The sequence below is a fragment of the Phoenix dactylifera genome, chromosome 17 (genome assembly GCF_051530095.1).
Source record: "Phoenix dactylifera cultivar Ajwa chromosome 17, Ajwa_hap1_PhDact_Kaust_v1.1, whole genome shotgun sequence".
Taxonomy (NCBI): Eukaryota; Viridiplantae; Streptophyta; class Magnoliopsida; order Arecales; family Arecaceae; genus Phoenix; species Phoenix dactylifera.
In genome coordinates, this window is record NC_143206.1 from 15920876 (window position 1) to 15937529 (window position 16654).

The 16654-nt window shown below is 36.5% G+C and overlaps 2 protein-coding genes across 6 annotated transcripts; one reads left to right on the forward strand and one right to left on the reverse strand.

Moving 5' to 3' along the window:
- The first annotated feature begins 1809 nt into the window (after positions 1–1809).
- Positions 1810–5072, forward strand: LOC103722179 (uncharacterized). 3 transcript variants are annotated; one of them, XM_008812639.5, is made up of 5 exons: positions 1810–2209; positions 2666–2759; positions 3044–3170; positions 3442–4428; positions 4508–5072. In XM_008812639.5, the coding sequence occupies exons 1-5, from the start codon at positions 2017–2019 to the stop codon at positions 4925–4927; spliced, it is 1821 nt and encodes a 606-aa protein (XP_008810861.2). In that variant the 5' UTR covers positions 1810–2016; the 3' UTR covers positions 4928–5072. The 3 variants fall into 3 exon arrangements, with proteins under 3 accessions (XP_008810861.2, XP_008810863.2, XP_088569414.2); XM_008812641.6 differs by having other exon boundaries at positions 3085–3170; XM_088713288.2 differs by lacking the exon at positions 1810–2209 and having other exon boundaries at positions 2231–2759; positions 3085–3170.
- A 1340-nt stretch (positions 5073–6412) lies between these two features.
- Positions 6413–12432, reverse strand: LOC103722178 (ABC transporter I family member 6, chloroplastic-like). 3 transcript variants are annotated; one of them, XM_008812638.5, is made up of 7 exons: positions 11991–12431; positions 11853–11903; positions 10397–10423; positions 10202–10303; positions 9217–9339; positions 7518–7694; positions 6413–6735 (listed from the first exon to the last, which is right to left on the reverse strand). In XM_008812638.5, exons 1-7 carry the CDS (start codon positions 12315–12317, stop codon positions 6649–6651), a joined length of 894 nt encoding a protein of 297 aa, XP_008810860.3. In that variant the 5' UTR covers positions 12318–12431; the 3' UTR covers positions 6413–6648. The 3 variants fall into 3 exon arrangements, with proteins under 3 accessions (XP_008810860.3, XP_088569415.2, XP_088569416.2); XM_088713289.2 differs by having other exon boundaries at positions 10202–10423; positions 11991–12432; XM_088713290.2 differs by lacking the exon at positions 9217–9339 and having other exon boundaries at positions 10202–10423.
- Positions 12433–16654: the final 4222 nt, after the last annotated feature.

Below are 16654 nucleotides of genomic sequence, written 5' to 3' on the forward strand. Positions count from 1 at the left end.
TGAGCTGCGAGCCCATGCTGTCGTGCTCAAGGACGATTCGGCTATAGTTATTGGTTGAATTTAGCAGGGTGTGAAGGAGATGGGCGAGCACCACCCACTATTCAGAGATATTTAGGTTACGATCAGTGGTGGGATAGCACTGTAGGCAAAGCACGTGTATCGTGAGGCCAATGGGGCAGCAAATTCGGTAGCCTCATATGTGGCTAACTATTCTGAAAAGATCCTGTGGCTAGAAGAGAGGAGATTATTCGGTGCACGCTGGAACTTTTTATTCTTTGATATTTTTTTGGATGTATTTGTACCTGATTTGTACGAGACAGCTTCAACCCCAAAAAAAAAAAAAAAAAAAAAAGTGAAGTGAACTCATGGGTTCCCAACAATGAGAATTTGTAATAACAACAACTGTATACTTGTGAGAAAAAAACAAACAGTGATATGGCGCAAGGCTGTTGGGGAAATGAACCAAAAATGCGGTTAGACCCGGATAAGATTCACGCAGTACGAAGACGAAGTTACCACCATATGGCGGTCACGATCAGGGACCATCCGACGAGCATCGTATGGCTGACAAGTCACAGTCGACCCACTACAGACTCGGCAACCGACTGACGGGTTCAGCTCATCCACGAGCTGCGCGGCGTCGATTATGATCTCTACGGTGTGGATGTGTTGGACCACGTGATCGCTGGACTCCGTTGACGTTCTTTAAGGTCGACGAGAACATGTCCAGAGTTAGACGCCAAAAAGTAGTGATGGACGCACGTGACTTGCCGAAAGACTAGGCCCAACGCAACTGGACAAGAAAGATGCCATCTGAACCGTCCAAACGAAGGTTTTCCTTTTTTTTCTCTTTTCTTTTTCCGTTTTAGGTAGAGGCAAGCATGACACGTTACCCCTATCAACCGTAGGGTTCTCTAACGCCGTTCACAATCCATCAGAGTTGATCAGTCTGATGGCTATAAAGAAAAATTGTTGTTTACTCAGTCCAGCCTTAAACTTTTATTTTTTTAAAAAAAAATGAGATGATAATTTATATAAAAAAAACTCTTTACATGCCAAAAAATATTTACAAACAGTCTCTTGTGTATGGATGTAGCTGTATTTTTTTAAAAAAATCGGCATCCAATACTTGAATTTGGAACATTTATACCTGAATAAACACTACCGAAAGAAAACTTATTTATTTATATAAAACTATTTTGGCAAAACATAATATATATTTATATAGTAGTTAGTATAAAATGTTTGGTCATGAGATTTTAATAACACATCATTTACTCATACCATGTACCAAGGTCGCTTTTGTTTGATAAAATCCTCGACTTATCTCTTGAAATAAAAAATGATCGCTTAAATTAGTGCTATAATAGAAAATAGTAGTAAATAATGATGTTATTCGATCATATCACCATTCTGTTAATAAAAAATTGCCGAACAAATTAACACAGAAATTTTGATTTAAAGAGATAATACTTTAATAAAATAAGATTAATTGATTCCCATCCTTCTAATTATAATAACGACCAATTTAGCAGAATAGCACCTAAATGGTGTGTTCTTTTTTTAAATACCAGTAATGTATATTCAACAGCTGCAACAAAGTTATAGTCTTTTTTAAAAAAAATAAAAGTGGAGACTTGGTCGAATATCAGACTAAAAATTGGATTTATTTTATGTTAATTTTTGCATCAACGCTTCGCCTACTTGAAGTGGGCGATTTCGGAGGAATGCTGTAAACTAACGACAACTCGTCGAGACCGTCACAATAGCCGTTACAAGAAACCTTGTTTCAACCCGGGAAATTACCGTACAAAGAAACGGCAATGAGCCAGTGACAGTTAAAAGAGCGCCGCTCTCAAAACTTTCCTCTGCTCCATTTAATGCTCTCTCCCTCGCCCCTGTCCTTCCTCTCAGTCAGATCTGACCAAAAGAGGGGGAAAAAAATCTATCTTATGTTAATTTCTGCCTGTCTCCAGTCTTAAAGATGATGAGGATGCGAGCAAGAGAGCTGGAGTGATGATGAGTCGGATATCGAAGGAATATCTTCCAGGCGGGAGGAATGCGGCCGGCGGACCGCAGCATCTCCGGCGAGGGAGGGGGCTCGCCGCCGGAGGGGGGTCGAGGGACGGAGACGAGAGCTTGGATCTCTTCGCCAGGATCCGCCGGAATTCTTTGATCAGCTCTTCCACCGAATCCAGCAGCCAGAATGGTTTGGATCCATGCTTTCTTCCTTTCCTCTTCCTGAATCCTTGCTCCGTTCTCTCAGAATCGACAAAATTGTCTTCCAGAATTTCTCTGTCATCAAAATATCATTGTCTTCCACTATAACTTTAAATCTTGGTTACATTGTTCTATCAAGATTCATTGTCTTCCAGAATTTTCTATAATTCGGGTATGTTCTACTGCAACTGGTCGTGATCATTGGAGCTCGCATTTTTCTTTAGATTGCTTTGTTTTTGATGGACAAAGATTTTGTTTTTTTTTAGCTGCATTTTTCTCTATATTTTTCCTTTTTTCTTTTTGCTTTTTGAAGTATTATGTTGTCATTCGGAACAAAGATTTATTATGCATTTATGTTAGATTGAGATTGAATTATGTTTCAAGCATTTTATTCATATTCCTGCATGAAATAATGAATTATGGTAGTGATGGTGATCGGCTGCAGGACTGCTTGAGACATCGATGGGACCAGCAAAGTTGGCGAGGAGTGGAGCAGACGATCTCTTATCGGCTGACATTGGCAAAAGCGATTATGATTGGTAATTAATTTTTTTTTTTAAAAAAAACAAACCTTTCTTATTAAATAACTCTCGTTTTTTGCTCTCTGGAAATCCAGATTTGAAATTTTTGGATTTATACGTAATTGTATGGATTGACAATAATTTGTTTCTTTTTACCAACTTAATGTTAATTTTCAAACTGTTTCTTTTTTATATGCTGCACTTCATAGATTCATGAGAAAAATTATAAATAAATACATAGATATATTTGTTATAGAGAATCTGGAAGCTAAGCACAAGTTTCATCTGACTTCAATGAACAGGCTTCTGACTCCCCCTGGCACTCCTCTCTTCTCTTCTTCAGATGCCAGCGAACATCAACTGTCCTCAACAGCTCCAACGAGCAGTTCCAATGTCAGATCAGTCTCAACTACCACAAAAGCTTCAAGGGTATGCTTCAACTCCCTCTGTTACCTTGAAGACTTCTATAATTTTGCGATATAACTGTAACAACTAGTTTACTGCAATATAATTTACATTTAAACTTCAATTTTGTTTCTTATGGGACATGACTTGCTTATACTCAATTTGCGATTCTTAATTGATACCTACTTGTTAAGTTTCCTTTGGTATGATAAAAATGTATGCTTGTTTATCTAACCAAATCAGGACTCCCTACCTTTAAGAACTGGGATCTCAACATCTCCATTTTCTCATGCAGTTATCTGTGTCTCAATCAGAGAATGGGCAATCTACTAGACCAACCAGAAGTAGTTCAGCCACTCGTCCTTCTCTCTTTAGTACAAACTCCCCCAGCTTTCTCTCTAATAACAATAGAACATCACACCTCAATACTAGCTCAGCCTCACTCACCTCTAGACCCACAACCCCTGGCAAACGCCCAACCACTGCATCCACCACAAAGGCAAACCTGGCCCCAGCCTCCCGTCCGGTGCCATTACGTCCATCCACCCCTTCCAAAACTCGAACATCTTCCAGCTCTTCTGGAGATAAACCCAGACAATTGCAAAATTCGAGACCCTCTACTCCGACCGGCCGGCCTCATGTTCGTTCTACTAGTTCAGATTCTAGTTCAAGCACTTCAGCAGCTCGTTCGAATTCCAGGCCATCAACCCCAACACGTCGCAACCCTACTACCCCGGCCCCAGCTCCAACTACCTCGAACTCCAGACCGTCGACTCCGAATCGCCGCACCCCAATGCCAGCACCAGCTCCAGCTATGGCTCGCTGCCCTTCTGCCGGTCGGATTCCGACAACAAATAGCAGAAACCCTGCCCCCAGATTACGTCCTAGTTCACCGGGACCGCGAGCTCGAGTTCCTCCAGCACAGTCGCTAGCTCTCCCAGATTTCCTGCACAAGGTTCAACCAAATCCCAGGACGAAGCTGCCTGAAAGACCCATTTCTTCTGCCAGCAAGCAGCGACCAGGAGCGCCATTAACAGTTCAGGCAAAACCGAATTTGGAGGCAGCAGCTTCCATGAGCTTGAATCGAGGCAGGCTCTCCCACAATTCACCAAAGGAACGACCATGCAGCAATGGGCAAGATGTCAGGCTACCTGAAATCCATAAGTCTGTTGCATCAGAGACTGCTGTCGGGAGACCCACCAAGCCATCTTCATCCACAGAAAGCACTGGATTCGGAAGGACAATCTCCAAGAAGTCACTTGACATGGCTCTCAGGCATATGGTGAGGCTCCTTAGATACGCATACTTGGTGAAATCATCAACATTCTAATGCTGAAGCCTTCTAATTAATTTGATTCTAGGACATCCGCCAAGGCATGGGGGGCATTCGGGGGGCCTCTCTCTTCCCCCAGAGCATTCGCCCAACTACTTCAGAAGCCCTGCCTGTTCCCCCTGTTGACAAAGCAGCACCTCCTGATGATGAAAGAATGTCGGACTTGACCAGTAGAGAGGATGGAAATCACAATGGAATGATCTCTGGTGAGAGCAATTTGGCCATCTCAGACGATGGGGAGGCAGTGGTCAGTTCTGCAGAGAGGGAGTCTGGTGCTGTGAGAGTGAAAGAGCTGGATATCTATGAGAGCTCCCGATATGATGCGATTCTGCTCAAAGAGGATTCCAGGAACTTCAATTGGCTGCACAGCATCGAAGATAATTGCAACCAGAGCCCTGTGTTTGATCATCGATTCGAGCCACTGCCGGAACCTTTCAGCCTTATTTGAGAGATATGGTTTTGCTGCCCCTGTAATTTTGTAATTGCTGATCTTCTCCTTTTATGTTATTTATGGTTTATGATTTTCTTCTGAAGATTCAATGCTAGGTGTATTCTTATAATTCTATAAATTATTATAGAAGTGTTTTAATGCATTATGCTCATGTTTGATAGATGTTTTAACAGAAGGTGTGCATCTAGTAAACAAGTTTTTTTGAAAAAGAAAGATGCGAACACATGGCCAACAAAGAGCAAAAAAACTATGGTAAAAGAAAGATTTGAGTCAGTCAATGTGTGTCCAAGTGCGCACTCACTTATTTTCCTTTGGTTTTTATAGCTGTGCAAGAACCATGATTTTGAAACATTGCAAACAACTGATCATTATTTCAACGTTGCACAAACTTAACTTTTTAATATCCTTTGATTGCTGATTCATGATGAACATTACAGCATTTTACATTTATTAAATTTACTTTGTATATAAAAAATGACAAGGTAGATAAATATCGAATATTAGAAAACTAAATAAAAAAAACTACTAAGATCTTTATGTTCAAGCCATTGCAACAATCAAATCAAAATATTTAACAAACATTGCACTGTTACAATCAAAATAGCATATACATAACAGCCTACAAATAACCACTGTTAGGTCATTATTTTTGTTCAAAAATGTACTGTAGGTGCCCTAAAATCCTTTTTTTTAACAAAAAATGCCTTAAAACTACAATTATAGTCACCATTGTGGATTGTGACCATTAGTTAAATTACAGTCACCATTGTGGTTTGTCCTTTATTTAATATCATGAGTGGAGCAATCTTTACCTAAATTACAATAAACATTGCTGATTCGCTCACCAAAATGCAAGAGAATGAAAAGTAAACCAACAGAACAGTGATGCCTATTAATTTACTCAGGGGCAGCACCAGCAGGGCAGCGAAAGAAGGAAAAAAAAGAGAGACTTTGAATAAAAAAATACTGATTACAGGAATATGAAATTTAAGGATTTTTTTCTCTGTGCTCCGATATATGAACTTGAAAAAGGAAAGATGGTCTTCATATTCTGCCCCAGTCAATCAACAATCAACAATCAACAATTGAAGGAGAGAAGAGATTGAAGGAGATAGCGAGTGCATCATGCTTGGTGCTCTTGCATGGTGTCAACACTTGGCAAACACATGGTAAACTATTGATGGGTACTAAACAAGACTAGTCATATAAGTGGTTGCTTTAGCTGGCTAAATTGTTAAGGGTCAATTATCACTAGTTTGCAACAGTTGGTAGCTACTGATTGCCGTTTGATATCCAAAAGTTCCAAACACTACAGAGAATATGGACTTGGAGAAATCTGCCTGCAATACCTCAGGAAAACAGAATGACTTACGAATGCATTATTCCTGTTATTCGATCGTGTCGATCGTGGATCACAATGTAGTCATCCAATTCATTTTGATGCCAACAATTTATCAAATTTTTCAAAAGGATGGAGAGTAATGATAAATTATTAAACACTACATCAGATAACATGTCTTTCCACTGATGCATCAAATACATTATACATATGGTTTGTGATATCTGGCAACAATATGTATGGTCACGTTATCTGTTGAAATCATGTACCCAAATGAGATGATCACTTTATGCATGTAGTCGAACAAACAATTACAATTCTTAATCAGGAAAAGGCAGAAAACGAATAAGCTAGGTCAATTTGGATACTAACTTCACAATCACAAAACAGAAAATGCTTTGTAGCCCTCCTTCTCAAGCTGTTTTGCCAGTGAAACATCACCAGTCTTTACAATTGAGCCTTCCTCCTGAACATATCCAGGTGAAGAAAAAGGCTTTGTGTTATAGTAATATAACCATAAACTAATGCAGAAAATAACATAGATGCAGCAACTACAATTTACCATCAACTGTTTGATCAAGACCACACAACTATTAAATGAATTTCAAATGGACCCAATTCACATGCTATGGGGCTTTGTTTGTCAGGACAGTGAATACTGGACTAGGGGGAAAAGAAGCAAAAGATTTATAGACAGGATAATGTAGGAGGGTACAGGACCTGAACATTGGACTACCCAAGAATACCAGAAGAATGAAAAAAAAAAAGTCTAGATGCATATGCTATCATTTGCAGATAGCATTTGCAGTTCAGTTTACTTAAGTGGTTGAAGCCCTTGTTTAACTAGTCAACTCTCAAAACATTCTTCAGATACTGCAAATAGGAGGCCTAAACACATAGACTAATACTTGCAAGACAATACAACATTTTTCAGAATTTGCAACTCAGGTTAAGACACCACAATAGCCAGGAAGTCCTGGAACAAATTAGTATATTCTGCATGCCAGGAATAGGATTCAAAGTGGAATATACCATCTTGATGGCAAGTAAACATTTTCTTGATAAACAGCCTAAAAGTCCCATTCTTTGAAAGGTAGCAGCAGTATAAAAAAAGCACGAACAGGTTACATAAAAAAAAAAAAAAAAACACGAAAGTGGTATGACAAATTTGACAGAATAATAGTCAGTAAAAAAAATAAGCAATTAACCATTCATGCTATTCTCTGATTCTAAATCTATGTCTCTTACCATGATATGGACATGGCTGGGATTGATACAATCCAAAAGGCGTAGATAATGTGTGATCATCAAAACTGAATTATAGGGTGTTAAAAGCCCATTAACTGCTTTTGCTACATCTTGAAGTGCATCAACATCTAACCCTGAATCAATCTCGTCTAAAATTGCTAAATCTGCCTCAAGAACCTGAAAACACAGGAAGCCAACATGATGCTGAATATATTATAGCATAAATGAGGTAAGTATCAAGACTTAAACGATATAATTATGAAAACATAAGCAAAAAAATGATCACAATTTTTGCCAATAGAGTTTTCACTTATAAGAGTATTGACTGAAATATGGAGTCTTGTATAGTCTGTAAAGAGAATGTGTATAATATATCCATAAACCATAACCTTGCCCAACTTCTGATTCCCAGATTCCTTCCATTTTCAGCTCTTCTGAAGTTTGTTTACCATGATGCGTTGAGTCATTTTAAAGAACACTGCCATGGTTGGAAGTAGAAGCAAAATCAGATGCCTCCATTGTGGGGCACAAAGGTGGCCCCACCAAGTGCCCTTGTCATCTTCCCTACGGTACCCACTTGCAACTCTAGAAAATCAATTAAGAGAAATTACTTCTCATTATGGACCAAGATATCCAAGAATATGAATGCAGTGTGGGAGCTTACTCAAATCTACTTACTGGATGTGTGAAAAATGATCACCGAGATTTCTAAAAACTACTGGGTTGGTAAATCTCAGGCTACAATTACACTCTTCTCAGGATTATCATAACTCCACAAGATTGGGAACTTCAGTACAAGCTGATGCAATTCAAATCATCAAGCTAAAGTAACTTGAAGCTATTGTGACTGTAAAGTAGTTGGAGTTTGGCACGAGTCCATAATATTAGATATGCACAGTGAGTCTTCTTTCCATCTCTTCAAATAACAAAAATGTTGAAATTGTACTTAAACTTTATACACCATATTTTTCCCCAATGTCTATTTCATAAATCAAAGTTAAATCATCTAGTTTACAATTAGATTAAGATGGTTATATTCTAATAATTTAAGTGTTTCATAAAATTGGAAAAAAAATTGGTTTATGGAGGAACATTGAAATTGAAGTCATCGTTATGTTGCACATCAATGATTGGTAGTGGAAACTCTTTGCAAACCAATGAAAGCTATCAGGTCTCTCTATATACGCTTCCTCCAAAACATGTAATAGTAATATAGCCAAATGACATTTTATTTCCTTCTCATCAAAAAGGGTGTAATTTATTTCCTCGTAACAGCTTTAGCCTATTTATCAAGTTACATATTTGATTATCATAATTTTACCATAAGGAGCATATCAAATGGTATTTATGAAAGAATTATTCAAGAAATTATTAAAGTGGAATCAGCCAAATTGTGTTACTAAGTTATATAATGATGAACAAGTCTTCTATGATCATATGAGAATAGATAAAGGTATTTGCTGAGAAAAGATGCAAAAAATATTATGAGATCTAAGAAAAAGGGGAAAGTGAGATTTTGAAGTTAAAGTGAACCTGATTTATACTAAAACAATTCCTCAGAATGTAATCGTGCACATTGTAAGAAAAAGATGCCCCCATCATGAAAAATCATCAGAAGTCAAAGACAAAAATTGTTATGATTTTTTTGTGGGTTAAATAACTCAGTTTTGTTGCTTAATGCAAAGATCAGATTCCATACCGCAAGTTGCAAAATTTCATTGCGTTTCTTTTCACCACCGCTAAACCCTTCATTCACATTTCTGTCCAGAAACCTTAGATCCATATTAACAGCAGCAGCCTTGGGAGACACATAACTATAGAACTGTAAAAATGCGACAACTAGAAATTAAAACATCCACATTCAAAAAAAGAAGAAGAAGCAAACAAAAGACAATAACAATATAAAATTCATAGATACAAATTCTTCCCTTCACTTATATAGCTAAGGAAGCAGAAAATGGAAGGATACATGGAAGTTTTACACATAGTCAAGCATTAGCTAGCAATCTTCTATTATACAGGACAATGACAGGTAGGAATCACTGATGCACAGCATCTTCATTGATAACATCAGAATTATGACGGTCATAATAATGTTTAGTATCAAAGAACCAGTATCTTCAGCTTTCAAGGCAAATAACACACTAATTCCTTTTCTATATGTATTAATATTTTTGCCAGTCATTCTCAAACTTGTAAAGCATGACTGAATCCAGGTAAAGCAAACACTTACCTTGACGCGCCTAGTAAAAAGATGGTATGCAAATACTTTGAGCAGAAAATTTAAAAAGAAAAAGAAAAAGAAAATCTGCTCAACAGGCACGGTAATAATTCTTACTTTATGGTTAAACAGAGATCAGAAGCCAGCCCATGCAGAGCATGGCATCAAGGAAGAATGCTTTGTTGTCACTACAAAATAAATTTTAGATTGAGATAAATTGTGTAGTAGAGTCATTCATTTTCCTGCATTCATTCAAGCAAAAATAACTATCAACTCTGATAAATACAGAGGCACAATTTCCATATAGGACAGTCATGGTATGCCAAAGATGACTCCAAAGCAGTGCTTGTTACAATATTTCAGGTTCATATGTTTCAAAATAAGAAAGAAATATAAATCACTACAATAAGAGCAAGATAGTCATAGCTACTGGAACCAAACAATAATGCAAAAGAATCCAAACCTCTAGAGGAGGTAGTCCAGGTAGCCCTTGCCTTTTTCTTCGAGCATTATATGCCATGTTCAGAAAGTCAAAGTTGCTTACGCCTGGTATCTCAACAGGGGTCTGGAAACTCATGAAAAGCCCAGCATGAGACCTTACCTCTGGCTCCATCTCTAGCAAGTTCTCTCCTTTAAAGATAACACTTCCTCCAATTACCTCATAATCTGGATGACCAACGAGAACCTGTATACATAAGACCATCCTCAAAAATCTGTAAAGCAATAAAAATGAAAAATTTGAAGTCAAGAAGAAACGAGATCACGTCAATAAGTCCAATTGTCTCATCAAACAAGACTACTCTTTAAGTGCTCAAAGATCATTTCTAATGTGATGCATCTGAGCCATACTTTAAGGTTTGGAGTGAGACTATTTGATTTGGTTAACTAGCCTTTTTAACATGACCTTGAGAATAGAGAAAAACATCAGATGATTAGATAAGTATCACAGTATTAGCATTATGAAGATGTCCCTGACCCACAATATTACATCAATTATTATGAAATTAAATTAGAGTAGCTATGCTATAGAGATATGAGAGAGAATGACGGAACAAAGATCAAGATTAGGGAACACACAGCAAGGAGGGGGGAGGGAGGGGGCGAGAGAGAGAGAGAGAGAGAGAGAGAGAGAGAGAGGGAAGAGCAGAGTTTGATGTGTGATAAAACAAGGATGAATAAGGTTAGGAATATGTTAAGTGCAGGAGTTGCACAAGTTATAGCTAATAGATGGAAACCAACTATATAAGAAAGAGCACACGCATCAAGAATCTAATGAGCCTTGTCAAGAACCACATATGTATCAACAGAAGGAAACCCAAGATGACAGGGTGGATGGTGTAATCTTAATACAAAGGAAGGATGATGAGGAATTCATAAAGCCAATGCCATATAATTCGCCTAAGATTTGATGAATAGATTTTGAAGCTATGCAGAAACATGGTTGCAGACTAGACAAGCAGATTCACTTCTGGTTGTACAAAATAGCTGAAAATGCCAAATGTACATTAGTAGGATCACAAGCAACAATTTATAGGAGAGGAATTCTTACTAAGTTATGACAAGAATTTACATTAGGTTCATTATTTTAATATCTTTAGCTGATTGGCTCTCCTCCAAGAGTTCTGCATTAGGTGCACCTCATTGTCTCGGTGTGAAAACTCAGTGTTAACATCAACTTTAGTAACTACACTAAAGATGGCAGCAATAATTTATTCAAGTGTCCAGCAACAAATTTAAGTTCAAACCATGTAGTAACTGTGTTACTATAGGTTCATCCTAACCATCAATGTTCGCTTTGTAAATGCTAACTTAAGCCCGATATTAGTAAAAATAAGCATACCAGCATCATGGAGCCTCATGCACTATTCAGCGCAGCCCAATAATACATGGTGGAAGCCTATGCTATTCCATTTTTCCTCTTCTCTTTCTAATTCGCTCTACATGCATAATAACTAATTAGAATAACAAAATTCCAGTTTTGATTAGTAATCCGTTCTTCTATAATCCAAATATATCAACTTCAGCCATTGTATTAGCACCACTGGTTGTCTCGACATTCATCAAGGTTGAGCGAAATTAAAATTATAAGAAAAAAAAGAATATAAAAGAATCACCTTTGCGAATGTGCTCTTCCCGGACCCATTCTTTCCCATAATCGCGTGAACCTATTCAACCGAAACCAAGGATTAAATTTTTTTGCAGAAGATATATTACTAGAAACGAACTAGAGAAAGGGAGGCACGGGGAGCCACCTCGCCCTCGTAGATGGTAAGATTGACACCACGAAGGATCTCCTGCCCCGACTCCGCGATCACGGCCCTGAGATCTTTCACCTCCAGCAAAACCCTAGGCGGACCGCTACGGGGAACGTCGGGGCCGGCGGCGGGGGAGTCGACAGCGACCGTGGCCTTCGGCCGGAGAGACGGGCGGGCGCGGAGAGAACGGCCTCGCATCCGTTGGGGAGAAGGGATCGTAATTAGGGAGGAACCCGTCGGCGAGGCTCGGAGAGGGAGGGAAAGGGAGGGCGGCGAAGAGGTGGCGGTAGAGAAGGGGAGAGAAGAGCACAAGGCGAGAGCCATGAGGACGAAGAGAGATTCCGCAGCTGCCGAGGGAGCGCCCGGTCCGCCAGGAGATTGGACTTTTGATGGTGGTCGGATGAGAGCGAGGGAGTTTTGGTCACACGATACAAAGCGACCGGGTGCCAAAATGAATTTTTTTATGTTATTATGGGAGACGGGGGAGAGTAAAAATCATTTGATTTTTTTTTCAGGCAAAAATTTATTAAATTAATTGATCCACAATGGAGAATAAAATAATTTATCCTCAAATGAAAAAGACAATGTGTAAATTTATCCATTTATTCTAATTAATTTATTTCATTTCTAAACCTATTTTCTCTTTGATCCTTGTTTTTATAAGTTAGGATAATAAATGGATTATATCAATCTGTGATCTGATCCAATCCCAAATGGATTAGACTTGATTGATCTATTTTTGAAAGACTCGCGGATTGAGTTAGGGTCGAAATTGAACCATATTTAAAATTAAGTTAGATTCTAGTTTTATATTTTCCGACCTAGCTCAACTCAACATCGATCCAACCTTACCCAAAATCAAGCTACACACCCTTACCCTAAATATCTTTTTCAATTCAATGAAGCCTTGTTTAAATTAATCTTTTTGGTTATCTCAATAACCTCATCCCCTCACCTACTTTTACTTAATTATATTAAATATTCATTATTTGTTTTGATATATTCTTATTTAAAATATTCTTAAGTATATCAATTTCTTAAATTAATTTTTTTAAAAAATATTTTATGTAAAGATAATAATTTTTAAAGATATATATATATATATATATATATATATATATATATAATTTGTGAGAATATAATATCGATAGTAAATTTACAAGGATGTGCCCGTAATCTTCAATATTTATCAAGATATATAAATAAAAAATTCTTTATACATACATACATATATATATATATATACATATATACATACATACACACATGTGTATAAATATTTTAACTGTATCGAACCTATTAGAATTTAGAGAAAGCATGATTTAGATAAAGTTACAAAATTAAAGTAGAACTAGCCTTAGCCACACACACACATGGGGCGCACTCTATGCGCATCCACACAAAAAAAAAAAGAGAACCATAACCAAACTCCCCATCAACAACAAATTTTCTGACAGAAGTAGCTCGCTGGAAGGCTATATATACGAGTAGACTTGGAACTATTAATTGATATGAAATTGTAGGAGATGTCTGTTTTGTGTATTCTATTATGATGTGACTTGAGAGCCTTGATATAATACATAAAAATTGATACAATACATGGCTCAAATTAGTAATATTAGTCAAATAAATTTCTTGAACCAATCATAACATGTATAAGAAGAAATTTGCATGAAGTTGAGGACAAAAGGTATGTTAAAAATTTATTGCATGAGTTTCTTGCATTGACTAGAACTAGAATTGCTATTATGTAATATTTTTTGTGCTACAAGAGTGACACTTTATTAGCGGAAACAATATAGAGGAGCATATTTTTGATTGTAGGTCATTTCAAAGCTAATAGTCAGTCAAACAAGAGAAGATTGTCATACCACCAAAAATTCTAATCATAAACTAAAGGCCAATCATGCCTATAAGCTTACCTAGAAAGAAGACAATATTTATAATAATTCTCCTGGTTGGTGGATAATGGATTGGTCCCCTTTCTTCCATCTTCCATGATAAATTATGTCTGCTCAATTGAAAACCAAACAATGGGCTTGATTTGATCAGCGTCACCTCCGGTCAATGCTCTTAAATGAATAAGAGATACAGTTATGGGATATGGTCCCAAATTGGATTAGGTCAATCCGCAAAGGATTCTCTATTAGCAACAAAAGATATAAACATACGTTGCGAAAGAATTTTTCTTTGTTTTTTTCAGCTTTTATATATGAAATAGTCTCATGTGCAAGTTTTAACATGGATAAAGTGCATGATAGGACGATGGATACAAAATTTGTTACTTGCTTTCCTTGCCTTCTGAGACTGACAAGTATAGATAGGTTAATATTTTGTATATTGAGAAGAAAACCAAAGTCCCCTTTCTATTTGCTCCAAGTTAATATTTTATCAATGATTCATCAATTAGCAAGCAAACCTAATGATATAAGAGTGTGGCTCATGGTTTATAACTAGTGATGGTGATAATGCTACAATGCTCTTATACAAACCAAAAAAAATTTTATTGATTTTAGATATAATACATAAACATATTATGTGTTTACTTTTATAAATATAATTTAGATAAATGAAAGATGGTAGCATCCCAATTATATTTCTCAACAAAGGAAAAAAAAGAAATATCTATTTATCAATTACTCCAAGCCATTATAATGGTTGTTAACTGATATCGGTCTTTCCAATTATGATAGAATAAAGTATAATTTTTATACTAATATATCCATAAATATATATAGATAAAATAACATCATAATTTAAGTTTATCCTATGGTATTATTGTATTCTCTTTCATACTTAACCTTCTATGGATGGCCAATTAATTCATTTGACCTATGTTGGCCCGCGGGGCGTTGCGGTCCCAAACCCCACACCAAGTTTCTGCTGAGGAGGATGAAGAAGATGATTGCGGAACCATCTTTTGGGCGGATAGTGTATTTGGCCTGCGTCTTAGTCTTGACCGAGGTTGGCCTCAGCCAGTCCTTCTGGAATTTGGCTGGGCAGGTTGGGGGTCTCATCAACCTCGCCGTCTATGTAGGAGCATGGGGCAAATGTGGAGCCATCTTGTAATAAATGCATGTACCTATAACTACAAGGCAATTCAGATTTAATGATGACCCTACTCTATACAATATTTGAGGTTGATGAGGTCCCTGCAATTTTTTATTATTATTATTTGCACTGCATGCACCCACTTAACCATTAACTAGAAACCTTAGCAAACGATACTAGTTGGTGAAATACTTATTGATGGGGCCATATTGTGGGGACCTTTTTTAAATGCTAGGCTTTAATTATACACATGGCTGTCTGCAAGATTTAAATACAGATTGAGGCCACAACCAAAACAGGAATGAAACTATCACAAAGAAAATTGGACCATGCAGTGTGCACCATAAATCAAGTGAGGCATCTTGAGACTAGAGTGTAATGGATAGAGTGATTCTTGCACTACACATAGAACTCATAAAAGATTGATGCTAAATTACTTCTGCTGCACCTAATTTTTACAACTTGTATAATGTTAATTATAGGCACAATGTAATGTCAAGAAAAGTGCTTTGGTAGTCTAGAATAAAAGGTTGCACCTCAGCTTTACAACTCTTTATATCTTAGTAGTTTTGGAGACTATCAAAATAATTTTCTACACATTATTTTTCTAAATTTAAGTGCTAACTTTTATTTTTTAATTTTACTGATATAATTTATTTCATAGTTTATTCTTATAAGGATATCAACCTTACAAAATTGAGAAAAGAGTTTATTATATTCAAGTCTGCAATGTCTTATTAGTAATTGTAAATGTTTCGAGCCATGACATTATACAAAGATTGCCGTATACTAGTCTATACCTAAAGATTTAAAGTCAAGTATACTCAAAAAAAAGAGTATCATATCTAACAGAAATTTAACTAAATATTATACAACTTCTCCGCCGTAGTAAGAAATCATTCCTTCAATTCAAATCTCCATATTAGTTCTAAATTATTATTATTTTCGCATAAATACCTTCCTAAATATCGAATTTTGCATGAATATTTTTTCGAAAGTAATATTTGCATGTACACCCTCATAAAACACTTATTTTGCTATTCTACCTTTTTTATCCTCGTTTTTGCATATGTACTTACGCCATCTAACACCATTTAAAAAATTAATGATTCAAATTAAAAAAACTAAAATATTCTTAATGTGTAGAAGTGCAAAAAAAATAAAAAAGTAATATCAAAATTTTATTTTATTTTTAATTAAAATAAATATGATTTTTATTAACGATGTTAGGAGAACCATTATATTAGAAGTATTTGTATAAAAATAGTATTTTATGAGAATATAAAAATAAATATAAATTTTAACAGAAATAATATAATGAAACAATGTGGGTTTTTTTTTTTTTTTTTTTTGGGTAGAGACAACAATTTGGTTATTTAATTATTGTTACATTCCATCAGGCCAAGGACTGACATTATATTATTGAATCCTAAAATTTTTGTGCAGTCGAAGACTGGAATTAACAGCCGCTATTTGTGTTTCCCTGGAACCGATCATGGGTTCCACGCTTCCTCTTAACACGCGCGATTCGCGTGACATGAGTAAGGGGCATATTAGTAATTCCGTACAATGCTTTAGCCTATTAATTCTTCAAAACGGCCTATTTCCGC

Bases quoted from the DNA above. Each gene is read 5' to 3' on its own strand.
- LOC103722179 (XM_008812639.5), top strand. From the start codon at position 2,017: ATGATGAGTCGGATATCGAAGGAATATCTTCCAGGCGGGAGGAATGCG. The intron at 3,171-3,441 runs GTATGCTTCAAC...TTTCTCATGCAG, and splicing joins CTACCACAAAAGCTTCAAGG to TTATCTGTGTCTCAATCAGA. The intron at 4,429-4,507 runs GTGAGGCTCCTT...ATTTGATTCTAG, and splicing joins ACATGGCTCTCAGGCATATG to GACATCCGCCAAGGCATGGG.
- LOC103722178 (XM_088713289.2), bottom strand. From the start codon at position 12,317: ATGGCTCTCGCCTTGTGCTCTTCTCTCCCCTTCTCTACCGCCACCTCT. The intron at 9,340-10,201 runs GTTTGGATTCTT...GCATTTTTACAG, and splicing joins CTGGACTACCTCCTCTAGAG to TTCTATAGTTATGTGTCTCC. The intron at 6,736-7,517 runs GTAAGAGACATA...GGATATGTTCAG, and splicing joins CCAGCCATGTCCATATCATG to GAGGAAGGCTCAATTGTAAA.